The 15,917-nt window shown below is 36.2% G+C and overlaps 4 protein-coding genes across 6 annotated transcripts in view; 3 read left to right on the top strand and 1 right to left on the bottom strand.

Moving 5' to 3' along the window:
• The first annotated feature begins 616 nt into the window (after positions 1–616).
• LOC103937760 (CAX-interacting protein 4-like) lies at positions 617–2,392 on the top strand. Its single transcript, XM_009347712.3, has 2 exons — positions 617–766; positions 1,162–2,392. The coding sequence occupies exon 2, from the start codon at positions 1,184–1,186 to the stop codon at positions 2,147–2,149; it is 966 nt and encodes a 321-aa protein (XP_009345987.1). The 5' UTR covers positions 617–766; positions 1,162–1,183; the 3' UTR covers positions 2,150–2,392.
• A 381-nt stretch (positions 2,393–2,773) lies between these two features.
• On the bottom strand, positions 2,774–5,297 carry LOC103944917 (mitochondrial import inner membrane translocase subunit Tim9). The gene is made up of 2 exons (XM_009355392.3): positions 5,022–5,297; positions 2,774–3,159 (listed from the first exon to the last, which is right to left on the bottom strand). Exons 1-2 carry the CDS (start codon positions 5,114–5,116, stop codon positions 2,973–2,975), a joined length of 282 nt encoding a protein of 93 aa, XP_009353667.1. The 5' UTR covers positions 5,117–5,297; the 3' UTR covers positions 2,774–2,972.
• Positions 5,298–8,881: 3,584 nt separating this feature from the next.
• Positions 8,882–15,917, top strand: part of LOC103937762 (outer envelope pore protein 16, chloroplastic-like) — a 33,882-nt gene continuing 26,846 nt past the window's right edge. The window contains exons 1-7 of one of the 3 annotated variants that reach the window (XM_048564705.1): positions 8,882–9,049; positions 9,215–9,266; positions 9,481–9,512; positions 9,941–9,974; positions 11,245–11,312; positions 11,638–11,792; positions 11,837–11,948. In XM_048564705.1, coding sequence (XP_048420662.1) covers positions 8,936–9,049; positions 9,215–9,266; positions 9,481–9,512; positions 9,941–9,974; positions 11,245–11,312; positions 11,638–11,778 — 441 coding nt within the window. In that variant the 5' untranslated portion in view covers positions 8,882–8,935 and the 3' untranslated portion in view covers positions 11,779–11,792; positions 11,837–11,948. Of the gene's footprint in view, positions 9,050–9,214; positions 9,267–9,480; positions 9,513–9,940; positions 9,975–11,244; positions 11,313–11,637; positions 11,949–15,917 lie in introns of those variants that run through there. The other 2 variants (XM_018645100.2, XM_048564706.1) reach the window with 2 other exon arrangements.
• LOC103937751 (defensin NsD7-like) lies at positions 12,584–13,187 on the top strand. The gene is made up of 2 exons (XM_009347701.3): positions 12,584–12,754; positions 12,842–13,187. Exons 1-2 carry the CDS (start codon positions 12,691–12,693, stop codon positions 13,039–13,041), a joined length of 264 nt encoding a protein of 87 aa, XP_009345976.2. The 5' UTR covers positions 12,584–12,690; the 3' UTR covers positions 13,042–13,187.

A 15,917-nucleotide genomic window follows, 5' to 3' on the forward strand; every position in this document is an offset into this window, starting at 1 on the left:
TCTCGGGAACAATTTGCCGATATACTCACTAAAGGCCTCAGTGCTCCTCTCTTTCGATCTCATTGCTTCAACCTCATGCTTGGTTCCTCCACGGCATGAGTTTGAGGGGGCATGTAAGGATATAGATAGTGGCTAGGATTATGCCATTTGTTAAAACGAGAAACTGAATGTTTAGTTAGTCAATTAGAAAGGTAGTCTTTTATATAAATAGATCATTGTAATGACTTACTGTTTAAGAAAGATAAATACAACAAATCTTTGCAGCTTCTCTCTCTAAACCTTCCTCTCTCTCTCTGGTTCTTGAATTCCTATTCCTTCATTTGTTCTTCCTCTGTCTATGTTAACACTTACAAATGAAAAAAAATATCAATTAACCGTAATACTATGTGGTAAGATTTACTATAATTCTATACATGTGAGATTAAGAATGGGAATCAAACGCGGGACCTCGATTTCTGAAGTTAATTCTCTACCCAATGTAAGTTACAAAAGCCTTGTGACAGCACCACTTGAAAATGGAGCTCCAAATCCAATCAAAACAACAGGCCCAATTCTGTATCATATTATACATTGCCACAAAACGCAACGTCTCATAACATACAAAGTTACAAACAAAAGACGACTGGCAAATTGATGTCGGCCAATAAAATGGAAATAAAAAGGATATATATTTGATATATTCGGGCGCTTCAACCTTCCCGATCACGATATCCGTTTGCTCTTCGACAAGTTTCGTTTCGTTTCGCCTCGCCTCTCCGATTCAAAAGTAAAGATTCAATCTTTCCATCTCAATTTTCGCTCTCCTTTGATTTCTGTCAATTGCAACGTAGAACAAACCCTAGAATTTAAATCCCATCGCTCGGACAATTTTCGATTCTCTGTTTCGAAAAAGCTCGAAATTGCTGTGTCATTTTTTGTAATCGCAGGTCGATTCTATTGCATTAATTTCTGCTCGCTGATTGTAATTAGACATTTTATTAGGAGTTGTAAAAACGCCAGAATTTGAATTTGAAATTGTTGAGTTATCGAACCCCTTTTGGGTTTACTAGCACTAGGGTTTCGTATTGATCGCAAATTAGATTAGATTCTAGTAATTTTTGTTTTTTTTCCTTTTGTGGGTGTAGTAGTTTTTGAGAATTCTGATTGAGTTTGTCTCTCTAGGGTTTGATCTTCGAATTTCAAGATGCCTGCCACAGCGGGAAGGGTTCGCATGCCCGCGAACAATCGGGTACACAGTAGTGCCGCCCTTCAAACCCACGGTATATGGCAGAGTGCAATTGGGTATGACCCCTATGCACCCAATAAAGATGACACCAAGAGCTCTGCGCAGCCCGATGTGTCGAACGCTGATCCGGATGGTGAGAATGCATATGCGAGTTTCCAGGGCCTCCTTGCGCTTGCCCGTATAACTGGGTCCAGCGCCGATGAGACTCGTGGGTCGTGCAGCAGGTGCGGCCGTGTTGGACACCTCAAGTTTCAGTGCAGGAACTTTCTGAGTGTTAAGGAAGATAAAGAGAGAGAGCCGGAAGGGATTCAGGGTGATGTTGCATCAGAGTTGGCTAGGTTGAAGGGGAAGATCGGTAGGACGAGTGGGAAAAATGTGGATGAGAGTGAGGAGAGTGAGGATGAGGATGAAGACAGTGAGAGCGAGGATTCGGATTATGATTCAGAGATCGAGAAGATCATTGCTCAAAAAAATGGGATAAAGGTTAGTAAAAAGAAGTCGAAAAAGAAGAATGATGACACAGACGATGATGAGTCAGATTCAGATTCTGGGAAGAGGAAGAAGAGAGGAAGGTCGAAAAAGAGGAGGAGCAGCAAGAGGAAATATGATGATGATTCAGATGAGTCAGATGAAGGTAGGAAGAGAAAAAGGAAGGAGAAGCGGAGGAAGAGGGATGAGTCCTCAGATGAGGATGGCGAGCGTCGGCAGCGGCATAGGAAAAGTAGGAAGGAGAAGAGGAGGAGGAGAAGTCATCGGCATTCAGATGATTCTGAATCTGATTCGTCTGATGATTCTCGTAGACACCATCGGAGGAGCAGGAAGGCAGCAACACCATCTGATTCTGACGATGATTCACGGGTAGGTAGGGGCAGGAAGCGATCTGAGAAGAAGAGCTTGAAACGCCGTCACAGGGATGATGAGTAAATCTTCCTACGAATGGAGTGTACACCAGCAAGTCACTGACTATCTTATGTAGTTTGCAACAATATGCTTTTGCAACCTTTGTATTGCTTCTGTTAATTTGCTTGGACAAGCTTCCGTTGCGTTTGGATCTTTTGCTTTGTGAGATGAAACTACTAGGCCGCTGATTCAGAAGTTTGAATTTCTGGTAATGTGTATTTAATCTTGTGTCTTTTTCTGTTAAGAATTTACATTTCATACCGTCAATTGTGATGGTTTCGATGTGTTTGTTCTATGTTTCCGACAATCTTGTGCTTTGTACAGTATTCTAGCGTTGGGATTTGTTTTTAGCGCTCCAAAATTGTCATCTCAAACTCGTATAGCATCTCTCGAAAAATTAGTTTTGTTACGTTGCTTTGATATTTTGCATCATTTCATGTGGAGCTGTAAAATCCAAGCACGCAACGCTCTTCTGCCATTCATCACCTTAATTGAAGAGCGTCGAGATTAACATTTCTCCGGGAATTTCCGCTCCGATTTATACATTTTTACTTGAATTGAAAGGCACAAAATTAAGTAAAGGTATGGCCCATTCATTAAAACAATTAATTTATTGATCACATTGAGGAACAGTAAAAACTCTAATCAGACAGCAACTTACGGATCCCTTGCATCTACACAATACAATTTTGCTGTTTTAGCTTGGATAAGAAAAGTGAAATCATGAAAAATGGGTACAACTACCATTTGTCCTGTTTATGTAAGAACGGGGGGACATTCTCTAAGAAAGCAAGAAAACAACAGGGTAAGACGGGCATGACCGGGCGTGATCTTGCTGATTTGATGACTAATCTTGTGTTGCAGCTCCCTGGTTGAGCTCTGCAAACCTCATGCCAACACGCATGGAATGCTTTAGGAACTTCTCAGCACATCGCCTCACACAGGTTTCCTCTTGCTTCTGCAGCGATTTGTGCTTAAAGGTGTCTACACAATCATTGAAGCATCTCTCAACAAGTGAGTTGTACATTCTCAAACTGCAAGCAAACTCATATTGTTAGCAGGTCGTTTCCGTCCTTTACGGTGGCAATGGCATCAGAAAAGCTCAATTCAAGGACCTTCACAACATATCCTATACAGATACTAGGCCAAAATACTATCTCAAAATACGTAACAGATATTTTTCATACAAATAAGTCCAACTTAGTAGCCAAGTACCACGAAACAATACCTTAATTATGATGTTCTGTACATGTTCCGAGTAGCTTATGAAAACAGAAAAAACAAGTAAGCATAACGAAACAGAACAAGCTGTTCAAAGTCTGAAGGAATCACAAAATTTGAAGTAGAAATGCCTGGATGAAAAAACAGAGGAAGCATAAGCTGTACAAGCTTACGACAGAAGGTGCAAGATAATTGCTTACGGTTGTAAGCAACAAGGTCCAGGCGATTAACCAGTATCTCATCTAATTACACTCAGGAATAAACACCATTTGCATTAACACAACTAATGTAGTTCCCAAAACGTCCAGAAGCAACACCGATGTTGCACTGTTTTTAAGGAGAACCTCTATATGGCTTCACAAAGAGTTTTCACAAAATTAAAACATGTGATGCACATCTTACAAATAGGAATTGTGAAGCAACAAATCTAAGTCAATCAAATTCCTTGATGTTCCATGCTCTTCATAAAGATACTAAGGCCGTGTTTGGTGCCTAGGACTCGAATGGATTGGACAACTAACAAGATTCATCAGGTGATCAAATAGTGACTCATCAAATTTTCTTTTTGTTAATTGGGTAAAACTCATACACTCAGTAATAAACAACATTTGCATTAACGCATAACTAATGTAGTTCCCAAAACGTCCAGAAGCAACACACATATGTTGAACTGGTTTTAGGAGAACTTCCAAATGGCTTCACAAAAAGAGTATTCACAAAATTAAACCAAGTGACCTGCATCATACAAAAAGGAATTGTGAAGTGACAAATCTTAGTCAATCAAATACCTTGATATTCCATGCTCTTCACAAAGATACCAAGGCCATGCTCGGTTCCAAGGACTCGAAAGGATTGGACAACTCATAAGATTGAATTGTTAAACTATAAGTTAACTTCTTTACAATATTTTAATATTGAATTGTTAAAAATGCAGTACAAGAACACCACCAATAAACTACACAAGCACTACAAAGCTACTACTAAAACACTACAAATGCACTACAAAAAGAATAAACAAAGGAATATCAAACGACACCTCTCATTTCAAAGTTCCTTCAAATGTATTGCATCTAGTTGTTTTCAAGTCTCTCTATCTAATTTTTGTAGTTCATTCTTAATAAATTTAAAGTCCATGGAACTTTAAAGTCCTGCAGCGAAACACCTATCAACTTCAACAAAATGTAGATGTTGGCATTCATTTCTTACTTCAACATACATTGAATTTTGTGAATTATCCAAACTATCCCAATCTTCAAGGGGTCCGGAAACATTATTTTTCCGTCTAAATACCCACTTCATCGAAGACAAAGTGATCAGTAGGAATCTAACTGCAAACGAAAACACGAGGTATTGCATTACATAGCACAAATTGAAGCAGGACAAACTACCCAATATATAAGAAACGCAAAAACAAATTGGCCAACGAAATCTAAGACATCAAACATGTACTACCCAAAATTCTATCATATACCCACAATCTCTTGTCTCATAAATTAGAAAAAAAAATTCAGACTTTTAGAAAAAATTCAAATTTCGAGTTCCTACATAGTATCAAGCTGAAATTCACAAAAGTTAAGAGCTCAAGAGATAGATGACGAAAATTTAAGAACTTTAAGTGCAAATTAAGGCAATGAACTAGATAGATAAATAGAGAGAGAGAGAGAGAGAGAATGACCTGTCGCGGATCTGGAGCTGGTCGATCATGGTGGCCATTCTCATCTTATCTTCCTCTGGAAGCGAATCCAGATCTCCTATCATGCTCTTGTCCATACTGGGTTGTATCGAGCTTTTACGATTTCAGCTTAATTGCTCTCTCTATGGAAAATCAAGAAGTTAGGTTAGGGTTTATCGAACAGGGCTCGCGCAGCAGATCTCTGCCTTTATAGTTAGGTAAACCCCAAGACTAGACGATGATCAGATCCGTGTCAACGGCACCGTTTAGCTACTTTGTCTTCTTGATAGTAGCCGTTGGATTTTGAGTTCTCCACACCCTTTTTTTACTTCACATTCAATTCCTGATAGTCGAAATTTTGTATATGAAGTAAAAAAGCATGTGCTATTCGTTCAAAAATTGAATGCTTTACAATTTTGAGTAAAATGATAGTTTTAGTGGATTAACTAGTTAGTTTGTTAAAAAAGAAAGTAACCCGTGGAAGTTAAATCTGCACAAAAATATATAAGCATAATTGTTTCCAGCTACAAGATAAAGCGTCATCTACAAATGCCTTACAATTTGTTTTGAACAAAAAATGCCTTACAATTTTTGTTGTGGATCATGTGGATTTTGAATTTATTCTATGTAATTAACTATTTATGAAAACAAAGGTGGGCATTGAACCAGAAAATGGGGCCGGTCCGGCTTGGAAAAAACAAAAAAATCCCCTTTGATTAGGCCCATTTGATTCCCTATTTTTTCACTTAAAATATAGTCGAACCAGTTATATAGTTCTGTTTTTCTAACGTTTTTCTTTTTTTGTTGGTGATCAACTTACATAGAGAGAGTTTGTTGTCACTAAGCGTTTTTAGTCTAAACAAGATCATGTGATGAAAACTTTACATATGTTATTATTTTATTGAAATGAAACGCAATGGTAGTGGTGAACACATTCCATATAAGTCATTCTCTTGTTACTACACATTTTACACAAAGTGTAGAACCGGTTGCACATAACCCAACCTGATAGTGCTATATGTTGCCGTTTAATTGTAGGGAATTGTTATTGACACTTCAAAATTTTCATTATACATTCCAAACTTTCTATAATTAGAAAGAAACAAACATTTGTGAGGAGTGTAGAATGAAATTTTTGGAATGCCAATAACATTTCCCTAATTTTATTAGTAATAATTGTTAAAGTTAAACTTAACACCTTTTACTTATAAATAGAGTCTCGTTTAATTGTATTAGTAACTTTTGATACGATGTTTACTGATCGACAGTTTGTTAAAGAAGTCCAAACAAACATTATCCAATCCTATAATCTCTGTGTGGGGTCCATCGTCTACCTGAGTAAGAAAAACCCCGCTTTAACCAATTCAACGATGTGGTACCTCAGCAGAACACCTTCAGTTTCAAATGCCAAACCAAATGATCAAACCCTCATTCCTTTGCACAATTCCATCTTCCCATTTTCTGATTCTGGCCTTTTCGATGAAATTTGCATTGTTGAAATCTGAAAAAGTCCCCTCATTGATCATAGAAACAACAACAAACAAGCGGAGACAACATATTCATTTCCATCATGGGAATGGTTTGCCTACCAATGCACTCCAACCCAATTCCATTGCGTGGTAGTCCATCGGGTTCTATCCGAATCAGGGTACAGAATCCAAGTGATCGGAGTCTTTCCGGAACAATTCTTGTGTGCCAAGCTTGTGGAGTGTCCTAATCAGCCTTATGCCAGTCTGTGTACCTATTCATGCAGTGACAATTCACTTGATGATGTCCCTAAAATGAACTGTGAGGACCGGAATCCATTCGGCACTGCCTGTGCCCTTCTTGATGGTACGTGGTTCTATGTTGCCGGAGGCTATAAGGGTAACCCTTCTAGTAAGCACTGCTATAATACGATGCATCATTTCCTAATTTTATGAAATGGTTTAATGTGTATGATTCAATATGTTTGGTGTTTTGTGTGTGGCCTGGTCATGGAAATATATCAAAATCAAATCAAAACTCGAAATATCAATTACCCAATTAGGGTTTTTGATGTGTGCTAGAACAAGCAATTTTCAATTTTAGCCATGATCAGTGAAAAAACACAAATATGTAAAAGAATTTTAGGCCGCTTTTCTAGATTTAGAAATATAGCCACTCGAGCACTCAGCTGAAAATGTGCACATTGGCACAATGATCGCATTTCTTGTAGAACTAACTCGATGATCATATGCAGATATTGATCCTTCATCTTACTTAAACTCGGCTGAACGTCTGAACCTGAAGACATGGAAGTGGCAAGCACTGCAAAACATGCAAAATCCACCCAGCCTTTGCATCAGGATTCACTCACAAAGGCAGGTTCTTCGTGGTTGTTGGCAGCAAAGCCCTCGAGTACTCAGCTGAAATCTACAACCCCAGCACCAACTCTTGGGTGTTTCTCAAGTCATTTGTGCCCAAGGAGGCACAAGGGTTCACCATAGCATAACGGACGGTTGATGATACTGACTTGGTCAGATCTGTTAGGTGTGAAGCTATGGCTGTGGACAGTACTGGCTAATAATCCAAATTCGATATGTAGATGCAGATTAATCGGTTTTATACCAAACCAAATCATCGAGAGGCCGCAGATAAAGGCGCAGGGGCGAGGATGGTCCTGTTGGAGGGAAGGAGGTGTGGGTTTTTGTGGAAGAGAGGGAACAATTTTGGCTTGAGGTTGATGGATCAAATGCATGGCCGGTGTTTCCAGCACCAGCTTTTAGGCCTGGGAATGGGAATGAAATTGTGAAGAAAGGTCATATTTATGCCTTTTCTTTCAGTAGTGAGTACTGAGTCGGAGAACAATCCCTATTTACTCAGTTTTTGAGTAATTTTTTCAAGTTTTCTGTTCTTTTCCCCTCAAGAAGATTGTAGAACAATGATGATGCTGCATGTTTTCTACTAATGCATGCACAAAAGAGTTTATGCTATAAAGACCAAAACATTGATGTCTGTGAGTTACGCAGAACTGCATAAACCCTAAACTTTCATCTTTCTCAATCTTGTAGTGTCTTTCCTTCTGTTAGACTATTTATATTACGTTCTTTTTTGTGAAAATAAAATTTACAACAGGAACTCCATCCTTAATAAGTTCATTTGCCACTAAGTTTGCGTCATTAAACACATGCGAACTTGAACAACTTGTAAAGATGATATAAACCCTTTCAATACTTTCAGAAGAGTAAAAATTCTCAAGAAAGGGAAATGAGAATGAGATCAACTAGGTGGGTCGATTTTAGTCCTCTCTGCATTCTAAATCAAACATTGCAATGAGCAAGTGATGATCTAAGCAATTACAAAGTCCAAACCGTAACCTTCTCCCTAAGTTAAGCTCACACCCTCACACATTACATTACATTAAGTAACAACTACAATTTTTATTCATTCATTTAATTCTTCTTTATGGGGAATGAAAAAACAATTATAATTTAAAAAAGTGTGCCAGTAACACAGACTGATACACTAAATGTTATAATATGAATGGTTGAATACTTAGAATTTTTTTTTTAATTGCTTGTATTATGACACTTAGTGTATCGAATCGTGTTCACGGCATAATCAAAGCAAATATTATTAAAAAGAAATGAAAATTGTCACTTGCAATCAAAGCAAATACCAATTTTAGCATTGACACGTTCACGGTTCACATGCACACGACGCACCATTGCACTTGATCCACCGGCACCGCCTGATGCAATTGATGCTGCATTGCCTGGCACCTTCCGATGGCATTCTCGTAAATGTCTCATCACTGATAAATATCGTATCACAAAACGCCCCCACCAATTTTGTCACCGTAGTGTTAGTCACACTACAAACACAGAGGAGGGAGAGAGAGAGAGAGAGAGAGAGTGAGGAGACAGAGAAAGAAGAAGAAGAAGAAGAAGAAGAAGATGCCGAGAAGCAGTTTCTCAGGGGCGCTTACAGGGCCGCAAGTCGACGTGGTCATCGACTTGGGAAACCCCTTGCTCAACCACACCGTCGATGGCTTCTTGAAGATCGGAACCGTACGATTTTTCTACTTATTTTCTTCTTTTTTTAAAATTATCTTCAACATTTTTTTAAAATTTTTTTGTTGTTTTTCTCAGTTGAGTATTTTACTTCTGGGTGTTGATGGTTGCAATGGCAAGGTTTTGAATCAAACGGTGTCCATTTTGTTGGTTTGGTTTCAGGTTGCTGCTACCAGAGCTGTTGCAGAGGATGCTTTCTCTGCGGCCAAGAAAGGTATTGTTGTTTATCATTGCAGTCCTACTGTTTGGTTCCCGAGAAACACTGAGAAAATGATGGTGGGAAAGTTTTAAATTTCATATGCCGATCATATTGTGCTGCGATCTGATGATGATGGTTGTATTTATTGTGGTTTCTGAATGAGATTTTTGGGCTTTTCTTTAATTTGTTTTATTTTATATTTACTAATAATTTGAGGTGGTTTTTGCAGGGGCCATTTCGACTAAAGACTTTGAGCACACTGTGAGTAACCAGACCAATCCCTTGTTTAATTAATTCGGTTTTTCGATTTTGCGATTCTTGAATGATCCAAGATTATTAGCTACTCTTAACCTCGACATTGAGCTTGAAAGTACCGATTTTGATATCCCACTTCGATTGTTAGTGTTGTGCTCAATGATCTTGCTGGTTTACTTTGTTCTGTTTGATTTGTGCTCGGCCTTTGGTCCCCTTGTTACCGAAGAAACATACTAGTAGCTCTGCGTTCGGTTAATTCAGCATCTTCAGTTGTTGCTCAACTGATTTTGTTTAGTGGGATCTATAGCTTTTTAGAGGTCTTATTTATACTGTGGTAACTTGTTGAATAGGTGATCGGTTGTTTATTCATAGGAGAAAATTGGGATGTAACACAATTTCCGAATCCTGCTAATTGAGAGTGCTGCTTTTTGCAGTTGAAGAAGATGTGTAAAGAAGGTGCCTATTGGGGTAAGTTTAGTCGTATTTCGTTGTGTGTTAGATGTATGTATGGATGAGATTATGCTCATCCTCCGGGAAAATTGCTTCAGCTTCCTCACTTTTGCGAATTGAGAACTGCATCAACAATTTCTTCTAGGGGCACTTTGATTCAGGTCCAAAAAATTCAGCTGTTTTTGAATTGGGTCCAATTTTATTTCATTTTCTATTACACCTGTTTTGCCCCTGGATTTCTTTTTTTTAATTCTTTAAATTTGAATTTTTAAAATTTGAATCTTCAAATACCTTTATCTACCCGTTTTTTAATTAAAAAGACATTATTACAAATCTTATAAGTTTATCAAAAATTAAAAGAAACATTGCTAGAGGTAGATAAAAAATTTGTGATGTAGGTAGAATCTATGATAGAGGTAGCCTATGAACAAAAACCTATTGTATAGATAGATAATACAAAATAATCTATGATACAGATAGACTATGAACAAAAACTTATTGTATAGGTAGATAACATAGTTAATTTGTGATATATAGGTAGATAAACACAATTAATCTTATATAGATTATCAACAAAATATGTAATATATAGGTAGATAAATACAATTATTCATGATACAGGCACAGTATAATATAAAAAGATAAAAAAATAAAAAAATAAAAAAAGGACAAGTGATATAGGTAGATAAAAACCAAAAAAAATCGTGAAGAAAAATGATATTGAGGGAGGAAACACTAGAGAAAATGCTAATTCGATAGAACTTCAAAGTTAAAAAAAATAAAAAAAATATATATATATATATATATATGAGAAGAAGAACCCAAAACACAAGATTGACTAATACAAATTTTTTTTTTTTTTTTTTTTTTTTGAAAAAACCAATCAAATGTATATTGATCATCCTTATGAAAGGAGGAGCAAAAGAATAATATTATGGTAGAAGACTACTGGGAAAAATAACAGAGGAAGAAAAAGATATTGTGAGGGAGAAACAAGAAAAGAGAAATGAACGATTTGGGGAAGGAGAAGAAAAAAAAGGAGATTTAAATCCCTAATCCTATAATTAAGGATACGATTAACATTAATCACAAACTTAAAAAAAAACAGTAATTACTTAATTGGTCAATTTAAGGGTAAATTTGGCAAGAGAATACATATAAGCTTATGTAGACAATGAATCACTGGACCTAACCTAAAAATTAAATAAAATTGGACTATAACTAATAATGGCTCATAAAATTGGACTCATATTAAGTTTCCCCTTTCTTTCTTCTATTGCATTGACAGGAACTGTAGCTGGAGTGTACGTGGGAGCAGAGTATGGTATCGAGAGGGTCCGTGGATGCAGAGACTGGGTATATGTCTGTTCGAATTCAAGATAGCTAGTTGTTCAGTACTGTTGGCCGTAATTTTCATGCTCATTCGTCCTAGTTTGCACATGAAGCTTCTAGATTCAGGAAACTGTTTCAGATTGTCTACTTGCTAGTTTAAAACTCTTAACCTCTATGTTCCCTAGATCCTCCCGTTGCCATGATTTGTGTAATTGTTCGTTTTCAGTATGTGCTGGTAGCTTCTAAAATTACATTCAAGCATGCCATTTCAAGTTCGTTTTTATTTAATTTTCGGACTTCCATTGGAACTTCTGCATCTGCTCACCCTTTTTCTTTTGATATCCTGCAGAAGAATGCCATGCTCGGGGGTGCATTGACCGGGGCTCTAGTATCTGCAGCCAGCAAAGAGAACAAGGATAAAGTTCTGGTGGATGCAATTACAGGAGGTGCCATTGCGACCGCTGCGGAATTCATCAACTATCTCACCTGAACATGGACGTAATATTCTACCCGATCTCTCTGTAGATCCTGGAGAACTATGAGTAGGTTTCTCGTGTCATCTTCCTCATGAATTCGTAGAGCATTGTATAAAGAATGTTCAAGGATTCATCTAAACTACTGAAGGTTGATACAATGAATTATGAATCTTCTGATTTTATCGTTCTTGAGCAATATGTTCGATGCTTTTTTCTTTTTTTTTTTTGACAAACGATAACAGTAATGGGTTAAATAGATAGTTGTTAGGAGGAAAAGAATCGGTAGGGATCAAATATGCTCCATGGTGCAAGTGCATAACTGTTTTCCACAATTGCGAGAAAGTGCGAATATGTGTAGATGCTTACTGGTGCAAAGATTGCTATGAATTTGTTGCATTCGCCGAAGAAAAAACAACCGATGCCCCCTCCATCGTATTATCTTCTATTTACAAAGCTGGTATTCAAATACGCGAATCCACATCTATGAAATTTAGATTAGTTAGGTACAGACAGACTAAAACTTGTGTACAAAAACAATTATATTGTTATAAGAACTATATGGTATATGCCGCATCATTTACATATACAAATGTGAATAATAAGTCAAAGTGCTTAAAACCCAAATATTCTTTTAAAAAAGAAACTCTAATGTGCATAGAAAAATGTATGACAGAGAACTTAGTCAACAAAAATAGGGATTTGGTTTATGGTGTCGCGTAAGTTGGAAATTTCAACTTTGTATTTTGGGTATGGAGCTACCTGGCTTTACGGAGACCGTTCCTCTTTAATCTGCACTAGATCACTATATAATAAGTCTTGCATGGTTATTATTATTTGCATCAGCGCCTGAGATCTCTCTTATTAAACACAAGCACACACATAGAAACACACAGATCAAGCACACACTTACATATACACAGATACAAATGGAGCGTTCAATGCGTCTTGTTTCAGCCGCTTTCGTTCTTGTCTTGCTTTTGGCCGCTACCGGTAATTATACCTCTTTTATTTAATAATTAATTTTTTATGATGTTTCGAATAAAGCATCTTATTCAACAACAAAAATTTGATCTTTAGAGATGGGGCCAATGGGTGTTGAGGCAAGGACTGAGTCAAGCAAGGCAGTTGAGGGGAAGATTTGTGAGGTTCCGAGCACCCTGTTCAAAGGGTTGTGCTTTTCGTCTAACAACTGTAAACACACCTGTAGAAAGGAGCAATTCACCAGAGGCCATTGTAGTGTCTTGACCCGTGCTTGCGTGTGCACCAAAAAGTGCTAATTAATTAGTTAAAAAGAAATGTAATCTATGTAGAAACTGTGCTTGTGTAATGTGATGGATTGATATGACCCTGTATCCACATGGTTGCTTTTGCTAATAAATTGAATGGCCCTGCATGGATCATTATTCATATGTATAGTGTAGTGTTTTCAGCGCTCTTGACGTACTTTTAGTCGCCTATTATCTTATATGTTTTTCTTTAGGATTATTATTAACATTCTAGATAGTCACCACATACTCTTCTTTTGTTTATTGACTTTCAATTAAGAAAAAGTGCACGATAATTATCGTGAAATGCTAATAACAATAATTTTTTTTCCCTTTTGACAAGGCATTTTGTTGAAAAATTTCACTTAGTGTACTTGGATTCAACACATTACTTTAATTTGTGTTACAAAGATTATTTAAGTCACATTGTTGATTTCAGATGTACTTTTTTATCCACACCTTCTGTTGTATTAAATTCTTTAGCCTTTTAAACCAGTAGTAATAAACGTAACATAAGGTGAGGTTGATGCACAAGAAAAAAATTAGGAAAAGGTTCGAAATTGCTTAACCAACTTTTAAGCAAAGGCTTAATTGTTTATTTTTATTTTAATTTATTTTAGAAGAAGTAGTCCTTAAAGATTAATATTTTCTTGATAACATTGTAAAAGACTCTTCCACATTTTGTTTCTTAAAACACTTTCATATTTTTCTCTCACTTTTCTGCATAGCATGTGTGGTATTACCAAGGACGGAGCCACATTGGACCCAAGGGGCAGATGCCCTAACTCATTTTTTGTGAAAAAATTGTACATATTGCATATAATAATTTCACATGATAAAAGCATTTTTGGGTATAAAATTTCTAAATGATCTGTCACATCCCGGCCCAGGACGGATCACTTCCCGGGCCCGCTCCACCACCGTAGCACGATATTGTCTATTTTCTTGATAACATTGTAAAAGACTCTTCCACATTTTGTTTCTTAAAACACTTTCATATTTTTCTCTCACTTTTCTGCATAGCATGTGTGGTATTACCAAGGACGGAGCCACATTGGACCCAAGGGGCAGATGCCCTAACTCATTTTTTGTGAAAAAATTGTACATATTGCATATAATAATTTCACATGATAAAAGCATTTTTGGGTATAAAATTTCTAAATGATCTGTCACATCCCGGCCCGGGACGGATCACTTCCCGGGCCCGCTCCACCACCGTAGCATGATATTGTCCGTTTTGGGCTTACCATTCCCTCACGGTTTTGTTTTTGGGAACTCACGAGCAACTTCCCAGTGGGTCACCCATCATGGGATTGCTCTAGCCTCCTTCTCGCTTAACTTCGGAGTTCCTACGGAACCCGAAGCCAGTGAGCTCTCAAAAGGCCTCGTGCTAGGTAGAGATGAGAATATACATATAAGGATCACTCCCCTGGGCGATGTGGGATGTCACATGATCAGTTGAGAAATCGTAAGAAAATTAATGGATGAATGATAACATGGTTATTTTTATAGGAAGAGATATTTGATGATATTGGTAATGAAATTGTTATGCAACACTTTCAAAACTTGAAAATGCGTCTTGAGATATTGTAATATGTTGTATGATATTAAAATTAGAATGCCCTACATCTTTTCTATAGTTGTTAGATTAAACATTCATCTCTTTTAAAGATTTGATTAAGGTTTTTACCAAAAAAAAAAGATTTGATTAAGGTGCTTCAATGAATTGCCACCTCAATAATTTTCTATTTATTTAATTTCCATGTCATTAATTTAAATACATTTATATAGAGGCATAAAGTAGTTTAGCAACTAATTGCCTATAATATAGGAATTTAATTTTGTCAATCCCCTTCTATGCATTAAATGACATTTTTTAATAAAATAAAATTAAAAAAATTAATTAACTAATTCCTCGTTTAAAAAAAAAAACTCTTTCTATTCAAATTGTCTCAATAAAAAGTCTTCAATACATTTTTTTTTTCCTATATAGATATATAAAAAATATACTTAAAACTTATGGTAAATTTGAGAACAAAAGTATCGACTTTTAGTACGTTTAGATTTCAAATGTACCGAGAAACCAAATGTACCAAAAATTCAAATGTACCATAAAACCAAATGTACCCATTGTTATGTAACTGTTGATATGTTTAGATTTCAAATATACAGAGAAACCAAATGTACCAAAATTTCAAATGTATCATAAAACCAAATGTGCCCATTGTCAGGTAACCCTTTTGGTACGTTTAGATTCCTATTGTACCAAAAGACCAAATGAACAAAAAATCCCAAATGTACCACAAAACCAAATGTCTCTATCAGATAACCATTTTGGTACATTTACATTCCAAATGTACTGAGAAATACAAAAAATCAAATCCACTATAAAACTAAATGTGTCCATATTATAGGTAACTAGACGTAGCTATATAATCAAACAAATCTTTATTATGTGTTGGGTCTTCTAAATAATAAAATTTGACAATTTTTTATTATAAATATTCTACTATATTCACAAAAAAAAAAGTAAAAATTATAACAAACAATAAAAAAATGCATAGAGATGGATAATAAATGCATAAATATAGGGATAATAGGAAAAGAAAGAAAAAAGAAAACAAAATACCCAGGAGAAGTCATGAAAAACTAAAATTCTAGAAAAATTGAACTTATGTGAAAAACTGAAATTAATAACCAAAATTTTAGGAAAATGTTTGATCAATTTTTCAAAAGGAGTGTATGTTTAGTCTAAAAAATTAAAAAACGAGGCGCCTATATCAAAACGCCCCTATATATAATGGATTAATGTATGTGCGTTGTTAGTAAATTCTTAAACTTTTTAATTAGTAACTTTATTTTTTAGGATGTATCGATTCATATTGATC

Source organism: the organism of the source record quoted next, unplaced genomic scaffold (genome assembly GCF_019419815.1).
Source record: "Pyrus x bretschneideri cultivar Hongxiangsu unplaced genomic scaffold, Pyrus_bretschneideri_v1 Contig39, whole genome shotgun sequence".
Lineage (NCBI taxonomy): Eukaryota > Viridiplantae > Streptophyta > Magnoliopsida > Rosales > Rosaceae > Pyrus > Pyrus x bretschneideri.